Source organism: Chrysemys picta, chromosome 14 (genome assembly GCF_011386835.1).
Source record: "Chrysemys picta bellii isolate R12L10 chromosome 14, ASM1138683v2, whole genome shotgun sequence".
In the NCBI taxonomy this organism is placed as follows: Eukaryota; Metazoa; Chordata; order Testudines; family Emydidae; genus Chrysemys; species Chrysemys picta.
This window is the reverse complement of record NC_088804.1, coordinates 41,493,678-41,512,045: the sequence shown is the minus strand read 5'-3', so window position 1 is coordinate 41,512,045 and position 18,368 is coordinate 41,493,678. Positions and strand designations below refer to the sequence as shown.

Sequence of the window (18,368 nt, the reverse complement as noted above, 5' to 3'; positions counted from 1 at the left end):
CACGAGCCCTTTGGAGTCCACCCTCCATGCAGAGGGGAAGCCTGAGGTCAACACAAAGCACATGGGCCTGCATAAACCCTGCACCTGGATGGGCACCACCCTCATGTCTGCACGTAGACAGCCCAGGGCAGCCATGAGGAGAGAGCATTTCCTGGGCACGGAGCGGGGAGGAGAGAGAGCTGCGCATGGGTTATTAAGAGCAGTTTGTATTTATTTGTGCTTCTCTAATTACTGCTTCTTCACATCTGCAGGAAAACAGAAGGAGGCGTGTGGCGAAGCATGCCAACGGACAGATATCAATTTACAGCAGGTTATTAGACGTTCCCACAAAGAGATTAGACTCCCCTAAATGACGGACTCTTTAACTGCTCCATAAAAACAAAACAAAGCACAACAAAAATCCCACCACGGGGGGAAAGTCGGAGGGAAGCGTGGAAAGCAAGGCAGAATTAACAGGCATCACTGCGGATGGCTGAAGAGAGGAGTTTAATTTAAAGAGTAATTTCATCTGGGATGAGTTGCATATGGCCTGAGGCTGAGAGATACAGAATAGCGAGGATGAGCATGCAGAGAGACACAAAGACAGGGAGCGGGGAGTTCAGGGGTTCCTGTACAGATCTTCCCCTCCATGCCAAGACAGTGTAAAGTCCGTCCTAGCCATGGGCCACTCTTACCTGGGAACGAGACAGGGTTCAGTAGATTCTCTGCGTGCCGCGTAGGACCTAGCTGCTGACTAGCTGTGTGGCCTGCATGGTACAGGGACTAAACCTGTTGGGTATTAAGGCCATTTCCATGTCTCTTAGGCTCTGGTGTAGAAGAGACAAATAATTCTGTGCGTCCCTTGCGCTTACCCGGCGCTTACCCTGTAAATTCCCTGAAACTCCTGGAGAATTGCCGGCTGAGGCCACGCACCCTGGTAAACAGAGCCATTCAGCCCACATTCAGACTCCGACAGCCCGGGCACAGCCAGGCGGGTAGGTCCTGTGCCGAGTGCCATCAGCTCCCGTTGGTTTGCAGGACTATGGTGGAGGGGGCAGCTAACTGCAGTCCGGAGCAGGAAGCCAGGTGGAAACCCCTTCAAAACCAAGCTCTGCCTGGACAATGACTGCAGGGCTCTTGGCAATGAGGCTGGCTCCATTTCACTCCAGCTCACACGGCTGCTCCCTGGGGTGCAGGATGGATCCCGTCAGCCTGAGCCTGCAGGGGGGCTGCTGGAGTGAAAGAGGGGACACACACGGCAGCATTCTACTTCTCCCCTCAGCCCAGCGCCCAACACAGCCTGCTCCCTTGGCCATCTCCCATCCATCTAAACAGGGCTTTGGAGCTGTGCTCCGGCTCCGCTCCAGCTCCACTGCTCCGGAGCTGCTCCGCGGTTCAGCTCCGCGCTCCGCTCCAAAGCTCTGCATCTAAACACTAACTCAGTGAACTAGGGACCTGCCCAGCAAGTCCTCAGGAGTCTGAAGTCCTCCATGATCAGCCCTGGCATGCGTGTAGGACACTCCTCTTACTTGCAAATATTTCAGACCTCTCTGGTACTCACACACACCATTTATTCCTGGGCCTGGCTGCTCAGTGTCTATCGGGGGTGGCTCTGAGATTCTTGAGAGTGGCTCCTACAGAAGGAACATAACCTTGCTCTTCTCCAGGTCCTGCTCAGCCAATGAGGAGACCACGTGGAATGAAACCAGATTTTATTGACTGACAATCCCAGCATGACGAGCACAGAAATCACTGACAGCACCTGATTTGTATCATTTTCATGCAAACCCATTGCACTAGGATGCATTAAAGCTCCTCAGAGAGACTCCATTGGGGCAGCAGGCACTAGGGGGAGAGCCATCTCGGCCCTGCTCTCAGCCTGGTGCCTCACTAGGTTGGGTAGAAGTGCTTGAGAAGTTGTTTCTTGTTGATTTTTCCCATCTGATTGCGTGGGATCTCCTCCACCAGGAGCAGCTCTGTGGGGACAGAGTGGTACGCCATGGATTCCCTGGAACACAGAAACATACTTTTTCAATAATCCTCACCATCACGGTGGTACCTCCCTTTCAGAGCCACCAGATGGTATGCTCCACTCTCTTTGGGGACAGCACAGTAACTGTAGACTGAGTAAAAGGAAGATGAATCTTCAAGAAGTGCTCCCTCAAGTCACGGGATTGTGGCACATATGGGAGTTAAGGGGTTAAAAAACCTGTGATGAGAACATCCAATAAAGCAGAAAAGGAAAAGGTCTCTGAAGGGTTATTCATACCCTTTCCTCACCTAATGCAACACACACACAGCGAGGCTTCCCTTTCCAGGGATGTGAAGGGTTAACCCAGTTCTGGCAGATGACTCAAGTTCTACAGCCAGCAATAGAATGCAGCGGAGAAATCCCAATCCCGGCCTTAACTGACTGCACCACTGGGGGATAAACATGATCCTCTTAGTCCTGCAGGACCAAGCAGCTCTGTCCACAACTAGCTACCCAGCGAAGCACAACAGAGACACCCCGTAACGGGGCCATTATGGTGGGACATGGCAGGGCTCTGGCAAGGCTCACCATGAAACAAAGGGTCCTGGCAACATAGCAAGATCGTGGCGTGGAAGGTTCAGCTGATCTGAGTGTGATGGACACGGCTGTGAAATCACACTCAGAGGAGAGTCATTTCAGGAAGACCATGGGACAGGCAGCCTCCCGTTAACGTGTGACATCTGCCCTCCCTGGACCCACGACTCGCCACTTCCTAAGGATTCACCAACAGAGCTGCCTCATCGCTGCCGATTACCATAAGGCAGGGGTAGGCAACCTCTGGCAAGTGAGCTGATTTTCAGTGGCACTCTGTCACGGACTCACAGATCGTGCCCACTCTTGGCCCCGTGCGGTCCGTGTGGGGTGCCCCTTTTAGTGAGACAGCCCTTCTCGGGGGTCCACTCTCTCTCGGGGTCAGGCCCCTCCACTACGTCACACACTCACACTGCTCGGGTCCTGGCCACCGGTCCCAGGGGCTCCACTGCCGGTCTGGGGTACCGGCCGCCGGCCCTCTGCCAGCCGGGGTTCCATCTGCCAGCCCCGCTCAGCCCGCTGTCAGCCCTGGGTCCCAGACACTGGTCCAGGGGGCTCTGCTGCCGGCCTGGGGTCCCGGCTGCTGGCCCAGGGCTCTGCAGCCGCCCCCAGCTGTAGTCCACTGGCCCCAGCCTGGGGCAGTGAGAGGTGCAGACAGGGCAAGGGGGGGCACAGCTCAGCACCCCTACCTTAAAAATTGTTCCAGTGCCACTGTGCTGGGATATTTTTAAGTCCTGATTTGCTGCTTACAACACTATCACGCCACGTGGAACAGCGCACTGCATTTGACGTTGCGATTAGAATGTACATGCAAGAACAGGAACCAGAATTTTCTGACAGATTTCAAGATTTCCCGCGATTTGGCCCAATGCTTGCTTTTCTAATTAAACCTGAAAAGTTGAACAAAAGCGACTTGGATTTGTCTGTATTTCAGTGGATGGGTGTTGAAGATTTCGAAATGCAGCTCATTCAGTTAAAAAGCTCAGAATTGTGGGCATCAAAGGCGCGCACTTGAAGCTACCGAGAGAGATCCTGGGGCCTCTATTCTGACCTGCTGGACATCCCTGCCAGTGAAATTTAACTGTCTGAAGAAAACTGCGTTGGCAATGCTTTCAGCATTTGGAGCCACATACCTGTGTGAACAGGTATTTTCACACCTGAAATCGGTCCTGTGTCCCTCTCGGGGCCGGTTAACAACTGATCCCTCAGAAGCCTGTGTGCAGCTTCAAGTATCCAAATCCGGGCCGGACACTGGAAAACTCAGCAAGGGCAAAGATCACACTAAACTGATCAGATCTGCATTTTAATTTAATTTTAAATGAAGCTTCTTAAACATTTTAAAAACCTTATTTACTTTACATACAACAATAGTTTATATATTATAGACTTAGAGAAAGAGACCTTCTAAAAAGGTTAAAATGTATGACTGGCATGCGAGACCTTAAATCCGAGTGAATAAACGAAGCCTCGGCACACACTGCTGAAAGGTTGCCGACCCCTGCCATAAGGGATCTGGTGTGAGCAGACCTCTCCCCCAATTCATTCCACTGAGGGGTGGCTATGACGTCACAACCACAGGAGTGTGATGTCACTGGTATGTCAGCTCCAGGAAACTCCCTGCCTAACTCAGACACACACAAGCCCAGGGAAGCGCTGCAGAGACCCTCAGGGAAGGAGTTCCACACCTGGGGCTTGACGAAAGATGTGGGTTTGCAGGGGGGATTTGACACATGGGCAGTAAGAACCTCTTCCTAGCACAGGGAACTGGAAATCAGGTGCCTCCCAGTAGTGTCTGTGCAGAGCCAAGGAGCTGGGGGAGCAGTGAGGATAACAGTGCCAAAAGGAGAGGCGCAGGGTGTTTGAGTGAGATCCTCCGCAGCAGCTGGCCCTTCCCGAGTTTGCTGGGAGCGTCAGCCGTGGATTCACTTTCAGCTGGGGACATGGGGACGTCCGCTCTACGATGCAGAGTGAGACTCCCGTCACTTGCGACCCAAACCAGATGTTGGCTGGGGACGGATGAGACAATCACAGTCCTACTGGGCTCCCCAGTCCCTTCACACCCCCATTTGCCTGTGCACGCCAGTTGGTTAAAAAACGCATCACAAACCTCGGAGCGTGCCCCAGAGAGGGGAGGGTGAACTGCCTTCAGTGAGCAGAACGGATAGCGCCGAATGGATACTAATCAATCCTTACCATTAGCAGTGGCAGGGAAAACAAACGATAAATGCAGAGTAATATCATGAAGGAAAATGACACAATTCTGAGTGGGTCTCCTCGTTACTAGTCGCTTTGCCTAGAACGTAACAGATGAGCTCGCAGGCCGGCCAGCTATGCCCAAATGCTAACTTGTGTGCCCCTCACACCCAGACGTGTACGCTCTTACACATGCAGGCAGTATTTGGTCCTGCCATGCGGGCAGGGGACTGGACTCGATGACCTCTCGAGGTCCCTTCCAGTCCTAGAATCTCTCTGTCACAGGAGGGAGGCTCAGCACAGAACTAGCTCAGGAACCAAGTCTCTTTGGCCTTTGAAGAGCAGGGGGCTTGTCTCCTGCCTTCTGCTGCCTGCGTGTCACCAACCTGGGGCCATACCCAGCTCCGACAGGCAGCTCCCTGGCACTGATTCTAATGCAACCTGCCAAGTCCACTGAGCTCTTCAACCGTCATCCCTCCCCCCCACCCCCCCCAAACCCAACAATCAACACATCCGACCATATGGACGGCTCTCACTCAGGACGGCGCCTGTCACCGGGAAACGAGATTGGAGGCGAAAGCTGCAAAATGAATCACGCTGAAGAGGGACATGTGTCGCCTGCCAGTGAGTACGAGGAAGGGGCAAAACAAACGTAAGTGACACATCAAATAAAGGGAGAGACAGAGCGAGAGGGAGCCATGCGGACGGAGGGGAAAAGCCAGCCTGAGCGTGGTGCCTGGGAGACAGCGCATGGGCGAGGGGCACGGACGCTTCCTGGGGCTCTCGCTGCCCCTTCTAAGGCACAGCAGGCACTAGTTGGATTTCTCCTCTCTTCACATTTGAATGGCTTAATTTGCAGGGCTCCTATCTTTGCGGCGCATGGGCAAAGAATCACAGTGTGAGCCGGAGAGGATCTAAGCACCAGGAACAGAGGAGATGGGAGCACTCTCTCCCTGCGGACTGGCTTGGTTGAAGGGCAGATTGTGACTAGACAAAGGCGAACGAAGCCCCGGCAAAGACAAAAGCAGAGAGGTCACAGAGCAGCACAGATCTCCCTGCCTGTGCTTTGGGAAGATGCACTAACTGGAGACAGTAAGGGAGGGCTGGTTGGAGCGTCTGGGCACACCTGCATGTGCTGGTCCAGACAGTGCCGCAGGAAACATCTGACTGCCGGCCTCACGCTCGAAGAGTAATTATCAACAGCGATGCATCCCGGCATTCTGGGGGCTGCGCCGCGCTGGGCACCAGCATTCAACACAGGCCAGGAGGGTCTTTCTGAGCTGCCGTCTAGCCAGTATGTGGGACGGCTGTGTGGGAAAGGGCTGTAATAGGGAACCGCTGGAGACAATGCCAGTCCTATCAGTAAGACAAGCACAGTGGCTATCAAACAAACACTCTGTGGTGCCTTCATCTCCAACTTGCCACCCTGCCACACGCCCTGTCTCAGTGCCTCAGTCCCAGTGACAGGGGAAGTACATTCCTTTTTCGCTAGCAGAGCTCGTGGAGATTTGCAAACACATTAGAACTGCTTCCCCCTCTCCGGGAGGTGCGTCCCAGCCATAATTCCCAGAGCCCATCAATGTAAAGGCATGGAGCAGACTGCCAGGCAGGTTCAGCCCCCCTGGGAGAAGCAGGATTCCCAGACTAGTGGGTGTAAAAGGAGTAATACGTTTTTCCTGCGGGAAGCAGTGCCAGCAGGAGGCAGGATGCTGGGGCTCAGACTTGGCTGCTCTGTCCAGGGCCGGCTCCAGGCACCAGCCTGGCAAGCAGGTGATTGGGGCGGCCGCTCCGGAGAGGGGCGGCATGTCCAGCTATTCAGCGGCAATTCGGCGGACGGTCCCTCACTCCGGCTTGGAGCGAAGGACCTTCCGCTGAATTGCCACCGCAGATCGCGATCGCGGCTTTTTTTTTTTTTGGCTGCTTGGGGCGGCCAAAACCCTGGAGCCGGCCCTGGCTCTGTCGGACCAGCCAGCGTGGGTTTGGTTCCTTTGTTTGATTTTTTTTTCTCCCACAAAGTAATTGTTTAATCAGAGCAGCAGCTGGCCAACTAGAATCTTCCTTGCATTTGCTAAATTGTAGTCTTCCAACTGCGATTTTGCAAATCCAGGGGAATCTTTAATTGGCCAGCTGTGCAGCCCTTGATGAAACAAGTGTTCCTACTGTTTGTGAAATAGCGCCAGCCTCCCCAGAACGATCCGCAGCCCTAGGGAGAGGAGTCTCCAGGAAAACAAATGGCTCAATGACTATATACTTTGCTAGTGGAATACTAAAATAAATAATAAACAAAAGTGATCCTGCTTCTCCGTCTCTCAGCTGCTGCGGAGGCTCCCAGAGTCCTCGGGCTTTCAGTGCAGAAATGCTGTGCCACTGCATGCCTCTGAGCTACAGGCACCTTTCCCACGACTGCACGTGCACATGGTGTTGGAAGGGCTCCCTTTGCTGTGCTGGGCCTTACGGCCCCCCCGCTGGGATGGAGAGGAGACCCGATGGACGGGCTTCCCAAGGCTGACGAACAAATGGACAGGAAGGAGGATGGGGGGGGAGATAGCAGCATTATAGGCCGAGACCTGAGCAAAGGTCCCTGCTTTGGTGGAAACAACTGGGGAGGAACCATGATGCTTCTCCCCCAGTGTCCCTGCTTTAGCTCCTGTTCTCGGCCACACTGTGTGTTCAGTGAGTGACGGTGCTTTGGGGCCTGTTCCCCCTCTCCCCTGCACAGCCCCTTCTGGTTACAGAGGGTGCAACTTCCACTAGTGAGCAGAGAACCAGCTCATTACTGCACCATTGGTCAAGCGCACTTCTGGGGAGCGCAGCCCATTCCCTTCCATTCCCTCCTCCGCGGCGAGTAGTTAGCACCGGGTCTCAGGACCTGCTGAGCTTTCCGCATCCCGGGCCCCGTGGCAGACAGCGCTGCTTACAGCCCGGTTCTGACCTAACGCAGGACTTTGGTTTTGTTTGGGTTCAGTTAGTTCATTCCTTCTGGTGACCAACGCCCCAAACTAACAGACCGGCTGAGTGTGTTTTCGCTGCTCCGAGCCGTTCACACCAGACGCCCCTTTGAGACCGCAGCAGACTATGAGTGGCCTCCAAATGAAACCATGTCTTACTACTGAACTCTTCCATCACAGGACCCACGCTGCCTCTCCTCCACTCTGCACTTACGTCAATAATTACACACAACCAAACTATGTTACAAGCCCTTCCAACTGGCAGTCACACCGAGGAGCAGTGAGGGGACAGCGCAGGCCAGTGAGGGTGGAATCTTTCAGGATTTCAGCTGCTAAACCCTAAACAATCTCTCCTGAGCACAGACTCAGGGAAATGTCGGGCCGGAAGGGACCAAGAGGACACCTACTCCATCCCCCCACGTGGAGCCAGGACCAAGTAAACCTAGGCCATCGGTGACAGCCACTTTTCTAACCTGTTCTTAAAAACTTCCAAGGACGGGGATTCTGCAACCTCCCTTTGTAACCTATTCTAGTACTTAACTCCCCTTACTGTTCAAAAGTTTTTTCTAATATCTAATCTAAAACTCCCTTGCTGAAAATTAAGCCCATTACTTCTTGTCCAACCATCAGTGGACATGGAGAACAATTGATCACTGTCCTCTTTATAACGACCTTTCGTATATCTTTCGTATATCTGAAGACTAGTATCAGGTTCCCCCCTCAGCCATCTTTTACTAGACTAAACTTTCCTAATTCTTCCAACCTTTCCTCAGAGATTGTATTTTCTGAGCCTCTTATTTTCGTTGCTCTCCTCTGGACACTCTCCAATTAGTTCATGTCTTTTCTAAAGTGTGGTGCCCAAAACAGGACACAGTACCCCAGCTGGGGCCTCACCAGTGCCAAGCGGAGCAAGATAATTACCTCGTGTGTCTCAGATGCAACACTCCTATTAATATGCCCCAGAATGACATTTGCCTTTTACACAGTAGCATCACACCGTTCACTCATATTCGATTTGTGATCCACCACAACCCCCAGACCCTTTTCTGCAGTACTGTTGCCTAGCCAGTTATTTCCCAGTTTGTAGTTGTGCATATTTTTCCTTCCTAAGTGTAGTACTTTGTACCTGCTTTTATTGAATTTCATTTGTTGATTTCAGACCAATTCTTCAATTTATCAAGATCATCTTGAGTTCTAATCCTGTCCTCCAAAGTGCCTGCAACACCTCCCCAGTTTGGGGCAAATTTTATAAGCATACTCTCCACTCTATCATCATCATCATTAATGACAATGTTGACTAGTACTACACCTAGGACAATCCCCTGCAGGATCCCACTTGGTCTGTCCTCTCAGTTTGACAGGATGTGTGAACTGAGTTTTTTCAGAGGTTTATAACTTGGCCAAATTTGAGTGGATTTTCATGGGAACAGCAAAAGGCACATTCCTGACTCAGTGGCCAACTCTGGCTACATTTCAGAGCCCTGCTCCAAAGCACGTGGGCACTAGAGTTTCTCAAAGAAAAGGTTGCCAGGATTTTTTTTTATGGTAAATCAACGTATCTTCTCTCCCCCATAACTTGTTCTTGGAATTGGATGAACCATATTGGCTGAAACTTTCCAAAATAATTCAGCATACAAGTCCCATGGAAACTGCAGCCCAAAGAGTTGAAGTTTGTCAAAGTTATAAGCAAATGAAAAAGAGTATTATAATGGGAAGTATCAGACAACCTTAAGAGTAGGTGGTGCTATCAACCCCACTGATAGTAGACTACAGCATTTGATGTGCACTGTCCCATGACTGGCACTTACCTTGCCCAGTCCCTCAGGTCCTTGAGAGACAGCATCTCACCCTCCTGCAGTTTCACCACAGCACTGACCCGCTGGCCCCAAGTCATGTCTGGAGGTCCTATCACAGCCACATCTGGAGAAAGAGCAAAAGACTCAGCCTGAAGAAACTCAGACCCATTTCCCAGAGACCAGGAGAAGAGCGTAGAAGAACTAACTCTGTGCAAGCTGGTGAGACCATAGACAGGTGGGCAGGACGGCCGTAGCGGGAAGGAGAGGATCGACTGGGGGAGGAATTACTAGGAGTAACAGGGTAGAGCTGACAGAAGAATACCAGGGTCTAACAGAGAGCGGAAAAGCTCCCCAAGTAGCCTGGATAAAGAGAGACCTGTCCTGCCCTGCACCTATTCCACCCCCTACTGGGCACCCTGCCCTGGCGGTGCACCGATTCCCTCCTCTCATGAAGGGTCAGCAAGGAGCTCAGGGAAGATTTAATGAAAATTTCTCATTTCCAAAATCTGACGTGAGCTGCTGCTGAATCTGCACCTGGCTGTGAGTTTCCTGGCTTCAGCCACAGAGGCCCTGCAGCGCTGGGCTCTGAATTCAGTCTGCTTGTCACTGACACCCAACCCTGCTAATGGAAAGGCTGGGAAACGGCCTCCAGGCAAGAACCCTCAGGCAGTCTCACATCGGCTTCTTCTGGGCTAAACCCAAGCAAGGCTCCCCAATGGCACCTCCTTCATATGCCTTCTATCCTCATTACTGCACAGCACAGAACACGGCAGCTAACACAGCCGGAACGGAGCTCTGCCAGTAACAAGAGCTCACGGGGCGGCCATGGTTGCAAACACGCTCAGAGACCTGGGCTTCAATAACATTCTGGCCCAATTCCGCACCCTCGCCAGTCTCCTATCAGCTGGAGGCCTGGGGGGCACTGCCAGTTGGGACAGAGATGCCTGGGGGAAGCTTGCCCAGTGCCTGCCTGCCCTGGGACAGTCTCCAGGTAGAACTCTTCAATAACACTTTAATTTGCCCGCCCCCCTCCAAAGCCGAGAGCAGCGAACACAAGGTGCTGCACCTTACCTGCAATACTGGGGTGTGCTAGCAGATGGCGCTCGACTTCTAGTGCACTAATTTTATAGCCTCCGCTTTTGATGATGTCCACAGAGGTGCGGCCCCTGATCCAGTACGTGCCCTCTTTATACACCGCTGTGTCTCCTGCAAACAGAGCAAACGCTGCTTAGCGGCTGCTCCTTCCTCATGGCCCTGCCTGTTTTCCCAGTCCCGCCACTCCCACACAGATCAGTTCAGACCGCACCCCTCCAATGCTGCCAGGCGTGGAACCAGCGGGTCCTGCGCTGCTGCGCAGCATGTGCCACCACGCCCATGGTGCCACATTCAAAGCACTGGTCAAAACTCCTCTCTAGGACGAGACTCTGGCAGGACATCTGCTGTTGGCCAGCGAGCATTGGAAGAGACTCTCTGCTGAGCATCTTAAGGCTCCAGGCAGCCCCACCGGGATGACACAAGCTCTCCCCAGGGCTTGGCGTGGGTGTTCCTGTTTTCGCAGGGATCCCAAGAGACTGGGAGCAGGTTAGCTAGCCTCGCTTTGCCTCCCTCCTGGAACGGACTGTCCTGCCCCCCAGAAGGAAAAGTGACGAGCGGTACTCTGCCTTCCAAAATAAAAACGCTTGACTCTGAACGCAGTACAAATAAGAGGATGCATTATCTCTGCTGTGGGCCGGTTCCTTTCCCAACGTGCTCGGACACAATCCACGCACTACATCAACTCCCAACTCACCCTCTCCTGGTTTTATTGACAATTAACAATGATTAAGCATGAGGTTCATCTCAGACCTTTTCCCTGGGCTTGGCTGTTCCTAGGTCTCTGCACCAGGACTGCTCAGCCATACCCTAGATCAGACGTGGGCAAACTACGGCCCGCGGGAAGCTAGCCCCCGGCCCCTCCCCTGCTGTCCTCCTCAGCTCCCCCTGCCGCCAGTGCTCTGGCCTGCCGCTCCTGCCGGGCAGTGTGGGCTGCAAGCTCCTGCTGCTCTGAGCAGCATGGGAAGGGGGCGGGAAGTGGGGGGGGGCAGTCAGGGGACAGGGAGCGGTTGGATGGGGTGGAAGCTCTGGGGTGGGGCGGTCAGGGGATGGGGAATGGGGGGGGGGTTTGGATAGGAGTGGGAGTCCTGGGGGGCCTCTCAGGGGGTGGGGGTGTGGATAGGGGTCTTGGCAGTCAGGGGACAGGGAGCAGGGGGTTTGGATATGGGGTGGGGGTCCCCAGAGAGGGTGGTGAGGGGACAAGGTGCAGGGGGGTTGGATGGGTCAGGAGTTCTGAGGGGGGCAGTCAGGGGGCGGGGGCCAGGCTGTTTGGGGAGGCACAGCCTTCCCTACCCAGCCCTCCATACAGTTCCGCAACCCCGATGTGGGCCTCGGGCCAAAAAGTTTGCCCACCCCTGCCCTCGATCTTTCCTCACTCTCTCTAGACAGTCACCTCCACCTCGTGCACGTCTGGTTAAGGTAACGAGTTACCTGCCTCAGGGAGTCAGCAGAACCCACCTAATCCTCTCCCAGCGGGACCCACGCCTGCTATGAAGGGTGCTCGGTGTGTGTGGGGAGATGCTGCCTGCTACAGCCACAGCAACAGACAGTGCTGGAGGCTTTAGAGAGGAGTTTGATTTCTAAACCTGGGGTTAACCCCACCCACACCCGGCCTGGTTCTGATGAAAAGAGGGGGCTGGTGCTATTATATCAAAAGGACGAGATTTTTACCAAACGGCGAGTCGAATTAGAACGGTCCTTTCTGGAGGGCTCAGAGAGAGAGTGTGAGTGTGGCAGGTGTGATCAAATAATTAGCCACTTGTACTGCAGTCTGGGAAGATTGAGAGAGGTCATCCCAGCACAGCCTGGCTAAACGCTTAACAAGCTGTGCTGCACTTTGGTAGCTACTTAAGATGATTAGTCACATTCTGCTAATAGAGCCTTTGCCACCCTTTGGGCTGGGCAGGGGGGTCTCAGGACTCCTGATTTCAATTGCAGACTCTTGATGGGAGCACAAGAGAGCTCTCAGCTTTAACCTATCCGTCAATCTCCAGTCTCTCCTTAATGACACACACTTGCATTGTGTCCACACACTGAGCTTGATTCCCCGCTGTGGTGTCACTGACGGACCTGATTGCACGGCTGGCTGCAAAGCTCAAATCGGAAGGAGACAGCTCATGAAACTGGAGCCTCAGACAAAGGCCTGAGTGGTTGAAATCAGCACGGCTGCGGTTCAAGGGCCCTCCCTCGCTAGCCCCCCAGTGCTAACCTGCTTCCCCCGGCTGGTTTGGAAGTGGAACTCTGGTAAGTGAAAGGACACAGGGAGCCACAGTGCTCAGAACAACAGCCTAGCTGTGGGAGGTCTGGCCTAATGGCTGCAGAATGGACTGGCCACCAAAAAGCTTCAGTACCAGAGAGACTGTAGCCACTATCACGTGGCCCAGGAAACTCAGCCAGCCACATTGCAGAGCTTGGGGTCTCAGCGAAAGAGGCAGCAAGAAGTGATCCAAAGGGACTGCTTTGATTCTCCTGTGTGCTCAGCTCTGGGGATCTTTGTGCATGGCCCCAGGCTGGGCACAGACCCACCAGTGCCATGACGCTCAATGAATATCTCTAGGCTTGCAAATTGTTTCTTCCAGAGATGAAGAGCTCTAAATTCACGGTCACAGGATTTTAAAAATAATAAATTTAACGATGTCAGGTATTTATATCTGTCCTGACCCAAAAAGGAGTTGGGGGTGGTGGTTGTGGTACTGCTACCCTTACTTCAGCACTGCTGCTGGCAACGGCGCTGCCTTCAGAGCTGGGCGGCTGGAGAGCGGCAGCTGCAGGCCAGGAGCCCAGCTCCGAAGGCAGAGCCACCGCCAGCAGCAGCGCAGAAGTAAGGAGGCCATGGTATGGTATTGCCACCCTTCCTTCTGCGCTGCTGCTTGCAGAGCTGGGCCCTCAGTCAGCAGCTGCCGCTCTCCGGCTGCCCAGCTCTGAAGGCAGCGGTGCAGAAGGAAGGATGGCATGGGATGGTATTGCCACTCTTACTTCTGTGCTGCTGCTGGTGGGGCACTGCCTTCAGAGTTGGGCGCCTGGCCAACAGCCGCTGCTCTCCCGCCACCCAACTCTGAAGGCAGCGCAGAAGTAAGGGTGGCCATACCATGACCCTTTTTGGGTCAGGACCCCCAGTTTAAGAAACGTTGGTCTCCCCCCGTGAAATCCATAGGGAAATAGTATAGGGTAAAAGCACACAAAAGGCCTGATTTCACGGGGACAGACCAGATTTCATGGTCTGTGACGTGTTTTTCATGGCTGTGAATTTGGTAGGGTCTCTCTCCACTGCCCACTATGGAGGCCTTAGGATCACCCTCCCTCTCCGATTATGCCATACTTCTGGACTGGCCTTTCTCTGAAGCCAGGCACCAGGCACCGGAGTCTGCTGGAGTAGTTGCTGTTGAGTGTCACAGGACCACTCTTCCTCCTGGAAACTGAACGGCTAGACCCAGGCTTTGAATCTGGGTCAAGTCCAACAACATGAGCATTTCCACCGAATCGGGCGTCCACATGCTGTATCTGCATGTGGCACTTCCCTCAGTTTAGCCAGGAACCGAGACATTATCTTCAGATTTTCCTGTCTTCAGTTTAATTTCTCATGTGCAATAATCAAAGTGTGCCCATGTATATCAAGAACTGTTTGGAATATTTTATAAAGATAGGAATTTTTTTTAAGCGGGGACTCTCCTGATCTTTAACTCTTGGAGGTTGAAAGGAATTCACGCCCCATGTGATAAATGACCCCGTGTTTTCTAGACCTCAGGGCAGACTGTGAGACTGACAGATGTGTAGAACGGAACATTAATTGAAATGTGCCTTGAGGAGTGAGGAGCGGGTGTGGAGAACCATGTGCTTGTAGCCAGCGACCGGGGGTGTATTCATAAAGAGAAGACAGGAAGAGAGGGAATTTTGACCTAGTTCAACAGCAAACAGCGGTGTCCATGTTACCCAAAACTATTTACACAAAGTGGAGCTCCCACGGTGCCGGTTTTGTGACACAGACAGCTGTCCAATAGGAATGGGTTAAGTCCACCAAATGAATTCAGCTGAAGAGGTGACACGTATCTGAACCCAAGTCTCCATGTCAGTAGTGAAAGTGCCTTGTGACTGATGAGATCACTCATTCCGCCGTAGCTTTATCTGAATTAACTGGTCTGTGCTCCCTTGAAGGAGGCGCTCTGTAGGAGGGGTGTTATTCTAGCACTGCAGGACAGAGCTCTTAGGGGTGTGCTTGGTGTTGTTGCAGGAATGCTGACACCACCACCGATTAGCAGGCAGACGGCCCCTTTTGCAGTGCAGCGTTCTAGTGTGGGGGGGTTCGGCCACTCCTGCCAAGGGAGATCCTCTGGAATGACAGAAAGCACTGGGGATTCAGATCGGGGCTGCTACACAAAATGACTTTGCCATTAGCTGTGTACTGGGGAAGGCTGAGTTCACAACTATGGGCTGGGCTTAAGTTGACCCAGGGCAAGGGATAGTGTTTGCGTCCAGCTTTGAGAAAATACAACATGCAGTGCGAAAGACTGGAGTGGACCAGTTCCCCGACGGCTGCTATTTGGGACAAGGAACCAATGCTAATGGTTTGGTGAAAGGTCTACTAGAAAATCGGACAGGAAGTTTCTCTGCTTCTCTAGCAGATTGGAAATGGTGCCCCTGATCGCTGCTGTGAAGGTCGTGAGATAGGAAATAATACAACTGCAGATTTCTTTGCTGGGTGGAGATCTAGCTCTCTGTTCTAAAGCATCTCTGCTATCCCCTTGATGTGGCATGATCTCAAGGTGCACGGGTCCACAGGGAAGGCTTCTCAGCTCTCCAGCCTTCCTTAGGACCATCTCCTTAAGAAATACATGTAGCAATGTCACTGGGAAAGCCACTGGTTTTCCTCCTTGAGGCTAGCCCAGCAGGAGGGAGCAGTGCGCCTTCTCAGTATCAAAAATGTGATCTTTGGGTAGCACCTTCGGAAAATTAGTGAGTTTCCCTGCCCACTCTCCTCGTGGAACTTCACCATCTTCTGCTTGTGATGTCAAGACCAACTCTCTTGTATGTGGCCAGACATTAGTTACTCCCCCTTGTCTTGAACCAGCAGCGGTGTGTGCGCGTGGGTAGATTCTGTTCTCTCCCCCTTGTGCAGGTAGCCCTTGCAAGCTGGGTACCGGGGCAGCTTTGATCTCTCAAATGCCCCCAGACACTCCTTTCAGCAAGGTAAGTACTTGCTCTTGCTCTGGTTGGCCAGGAGCCGGATCCCAGCTGGATTCCATGTTGCCACTTTTGGAAGGTTCTCAAAAAGCTTCCGCTTCCTACTAGCCGCACCTGGGGCTGCGACTTCCCAGAGAGTCACTAAGCAGTAAGAAAAAGGAGATAACAGTAACCTCAGATTGAACAAAACCAGGGGTGAGTGGGGGGCTCAGTGGGAGAAGGGAGTGGGAACCCCCACTCTCCACTTCTCTGCCACGTGATGGCTCCTGTCCCACCAGTATCATCAACACCCCTCGGATGCAAACATTCTTCGGCCTCAGACAGCAGCAGTGCCGCTGAGGTAGTGTTACTACTTTGTATTATTGTTATTACTGCTGTTAACCCCAGGGACGTGCTCTGTAATTTCTCCCTGCCTCTGCGTTTCTCTCCCTTCCCATTTCTTCTCTCTAAATCCTGAGCTGCCGAGACTTGATATCCCTTCCACTGTTGACAGGACAGGGCATACTGTGCGTGTCACTCCTCCAGAGCTCCAGGGAATGGCGGTGCACAGAGGACAGGCACATTACCCTCTGCCCTGTGCCATCTGCTACCAGCCTATCAAGTAAGCCAGTAGATCCAGCACAACAGAGCACTAGATGGCTCCCACACCAAGAGGGGTTTCCTACTCCAGTGAGACTAGTTAAGAGGATGCGGCTGTTTGTTTAATGACTGTCCCCTTCCCACAGGCAGACTGGAAATAAAATAATGGCTTCCCCTCAGACCCTGAAACCATATCTGGCGCCAGCAGCGCTGGAAGCTTGTTGAGGCATGTACGGGCCTCCGTGCAGTCTCTGAACGCTGGACACTACACCGTAGCCTGCGAGTCCATTCATTCAACACCTGAAGAACATGAAAAACACACCGGCTGACTCACCCTCACAGGTCGATTTTTCAGAGTGGAGGATTTGTCTGTGTCAATGTCTGAATGAGTTTATGATGACCCACTGAACAAGTGTTATTAACATTCTTTTCTGGGCAAAAGGACAGCACTGAGCGTGTCTACACTTACTAGATTTCTCACACCTAACGCTGTTCATGACACTGAGCACTCATTCTATTGGATCACTTGTTCCTGGTAAACACAGAGACACTTCGACAGGGGATAGCAATGTGTCACGAACAAACATTTTGTGCTTATAAAACAACAAACATTTTGGCTGATGAAATGAAACACATGGACATTTCGTGTTTCCTGGAAGAAGTTTCTGGGCCAGTAGGAATGCATAGGAAAAACTGTCCTGATAAAACTGGGATGGAGGGTGTCTGCCACTGGCAGACCCCTCTGCCAGAGCCAGAACTGTGTTACGAGTTGGTAGAAAAATCACTGAATGATTAGGTCAACTTTATCACCCATTACAGAATGTTAGCAATATTGTTGACCAATATATGCTGGGGTAATATAGATCACATTATCAATATGTATTATTCACATCATATGTATTAATATGCATTAAGCACATAATATCACTCTATCGTTATATTCTGTATATATGTATTTCTAGCAGTTACATGAACTAAATTGGCCTATGTCCTTCTATAATCCCATTCACTTATGCTAAGTATCCCATAACACTTTGCAAAGCTGAAGTCAGCTTTGGCATTGGACAATAAGAAATTCGTCAAAGGCAAAATACATGAATGTTCTACCCCGGTACAAGCGGAGAAGGTATCTTTACATACCGGTCCCTGGAATTCTAGTATCCAAAACAAAGACAAGGAAGGAACAGAACAACAAGTTAAGGAACTGGTACAAACAGATGGTTTGGATTTTAGTGACGTGTAAAGAGTTTTGTAACTTGTAAAGTCATCCTACAAATACTGCTAGCTGAAACGTGTAACTTCTGTGTAAGGTGAATTTAACAACGCTGCATGGGACGGCTTCCCAGAAACTGGTATTGTACTGAGCCTTTCTTCCTGGATTACACGATTATTGACTTTCAGCAATAAACCTGACTGACAGTAGTTACTTGGGCTTTTGAATATATTTCATACCCAACCAAAGCGTGGTCAAGCAATTAACTACACAATTTACCAACAATCCTGACAGCTCCACCCCCTGATGCCCTGGGGGTTACACCAGAGATGGATTTGACCCACAGTGCACAATTAAAAAGAGGAATTAAATTAGAGGTCTAGCGGTTGAGAAATGTTTGCTCAGTGACATCGTTCATCGGCCCTGCAGAATGGTGCTAAGCGGAGCCTGCATCAGGACGGCTTTGTGATAGAGGCAATCTCCCCTGGGAACTAGAGCGAGAGCACTAATCTCATTTCACTCTTGACCTAGGGCACATTTGAGCCCAGGTGTCTGGAAATAAAAGGCATATGTGGGCAGGAGGAGGAAGGAGCCCTCCGAAACATATGTTGCAATCTTTCATGTAATGACAGTGTCAGTGTAAGTCCCTAGTGGGGATGCGAACTGGTGGTGCTGAAAGCGCAGAGCTGACACACCAGTGAGCACTGAGTCACCACACCGGCTTGTCAATTACAACTTGGACTTTCCTGGCTTTTGTCAGTTTCTTTCACAACCTTAATGTTATTTACAAATATTTTCTTTTACATTAATGGTCCCTATAAGATAAA

The 18,368-nt window shown here is 51.9% G+C and overlaps 1 protein-coding gene across 10 annotated transcripts in view; it reads right to left on the bottom strand.

Annotated features, from left to right (window-relative positions):
• Window positions 1–1,674: 1,674 nt before the first annotated feature.
• Window positions 1,675–18,368, bottom strand: part of ACSF3 (acyl-CoA synthetase family member 3) — a 112,315-nt gene continuing 95,621 nt past the window's right edge. For 8 of the 10 annotated variants that reach the window (XM_065567670.1, XM_065567671.1, XM_065567672.1 and 5 more), the window contains 3 exons: window positions 10,551–10,685; window positions 9,492–9,603; window positions 1,675–1,987 (listed from right to left, as the gene is read on the bottom strand). In XM_065567670.1, the coding sequence (XP_065423742.1) occupies window positions 1,870–1,987; window positions 9,492–9,603; window positions 10,551–10,685 (365 nt within the window). In that variant the 3' untranslated portion in view covers window positions 1,675–1,869. Of the gene's footprint in view, window positions 1,988–9,491; window positions 9,604–10,550; window positions 10,686–13,527; window positions 15,891–18,368 lie in introns of those variants that run through there. The other 2 variants (XM_065567669.1, XM_065567668.1) reach the window with 2 other exon arrangements.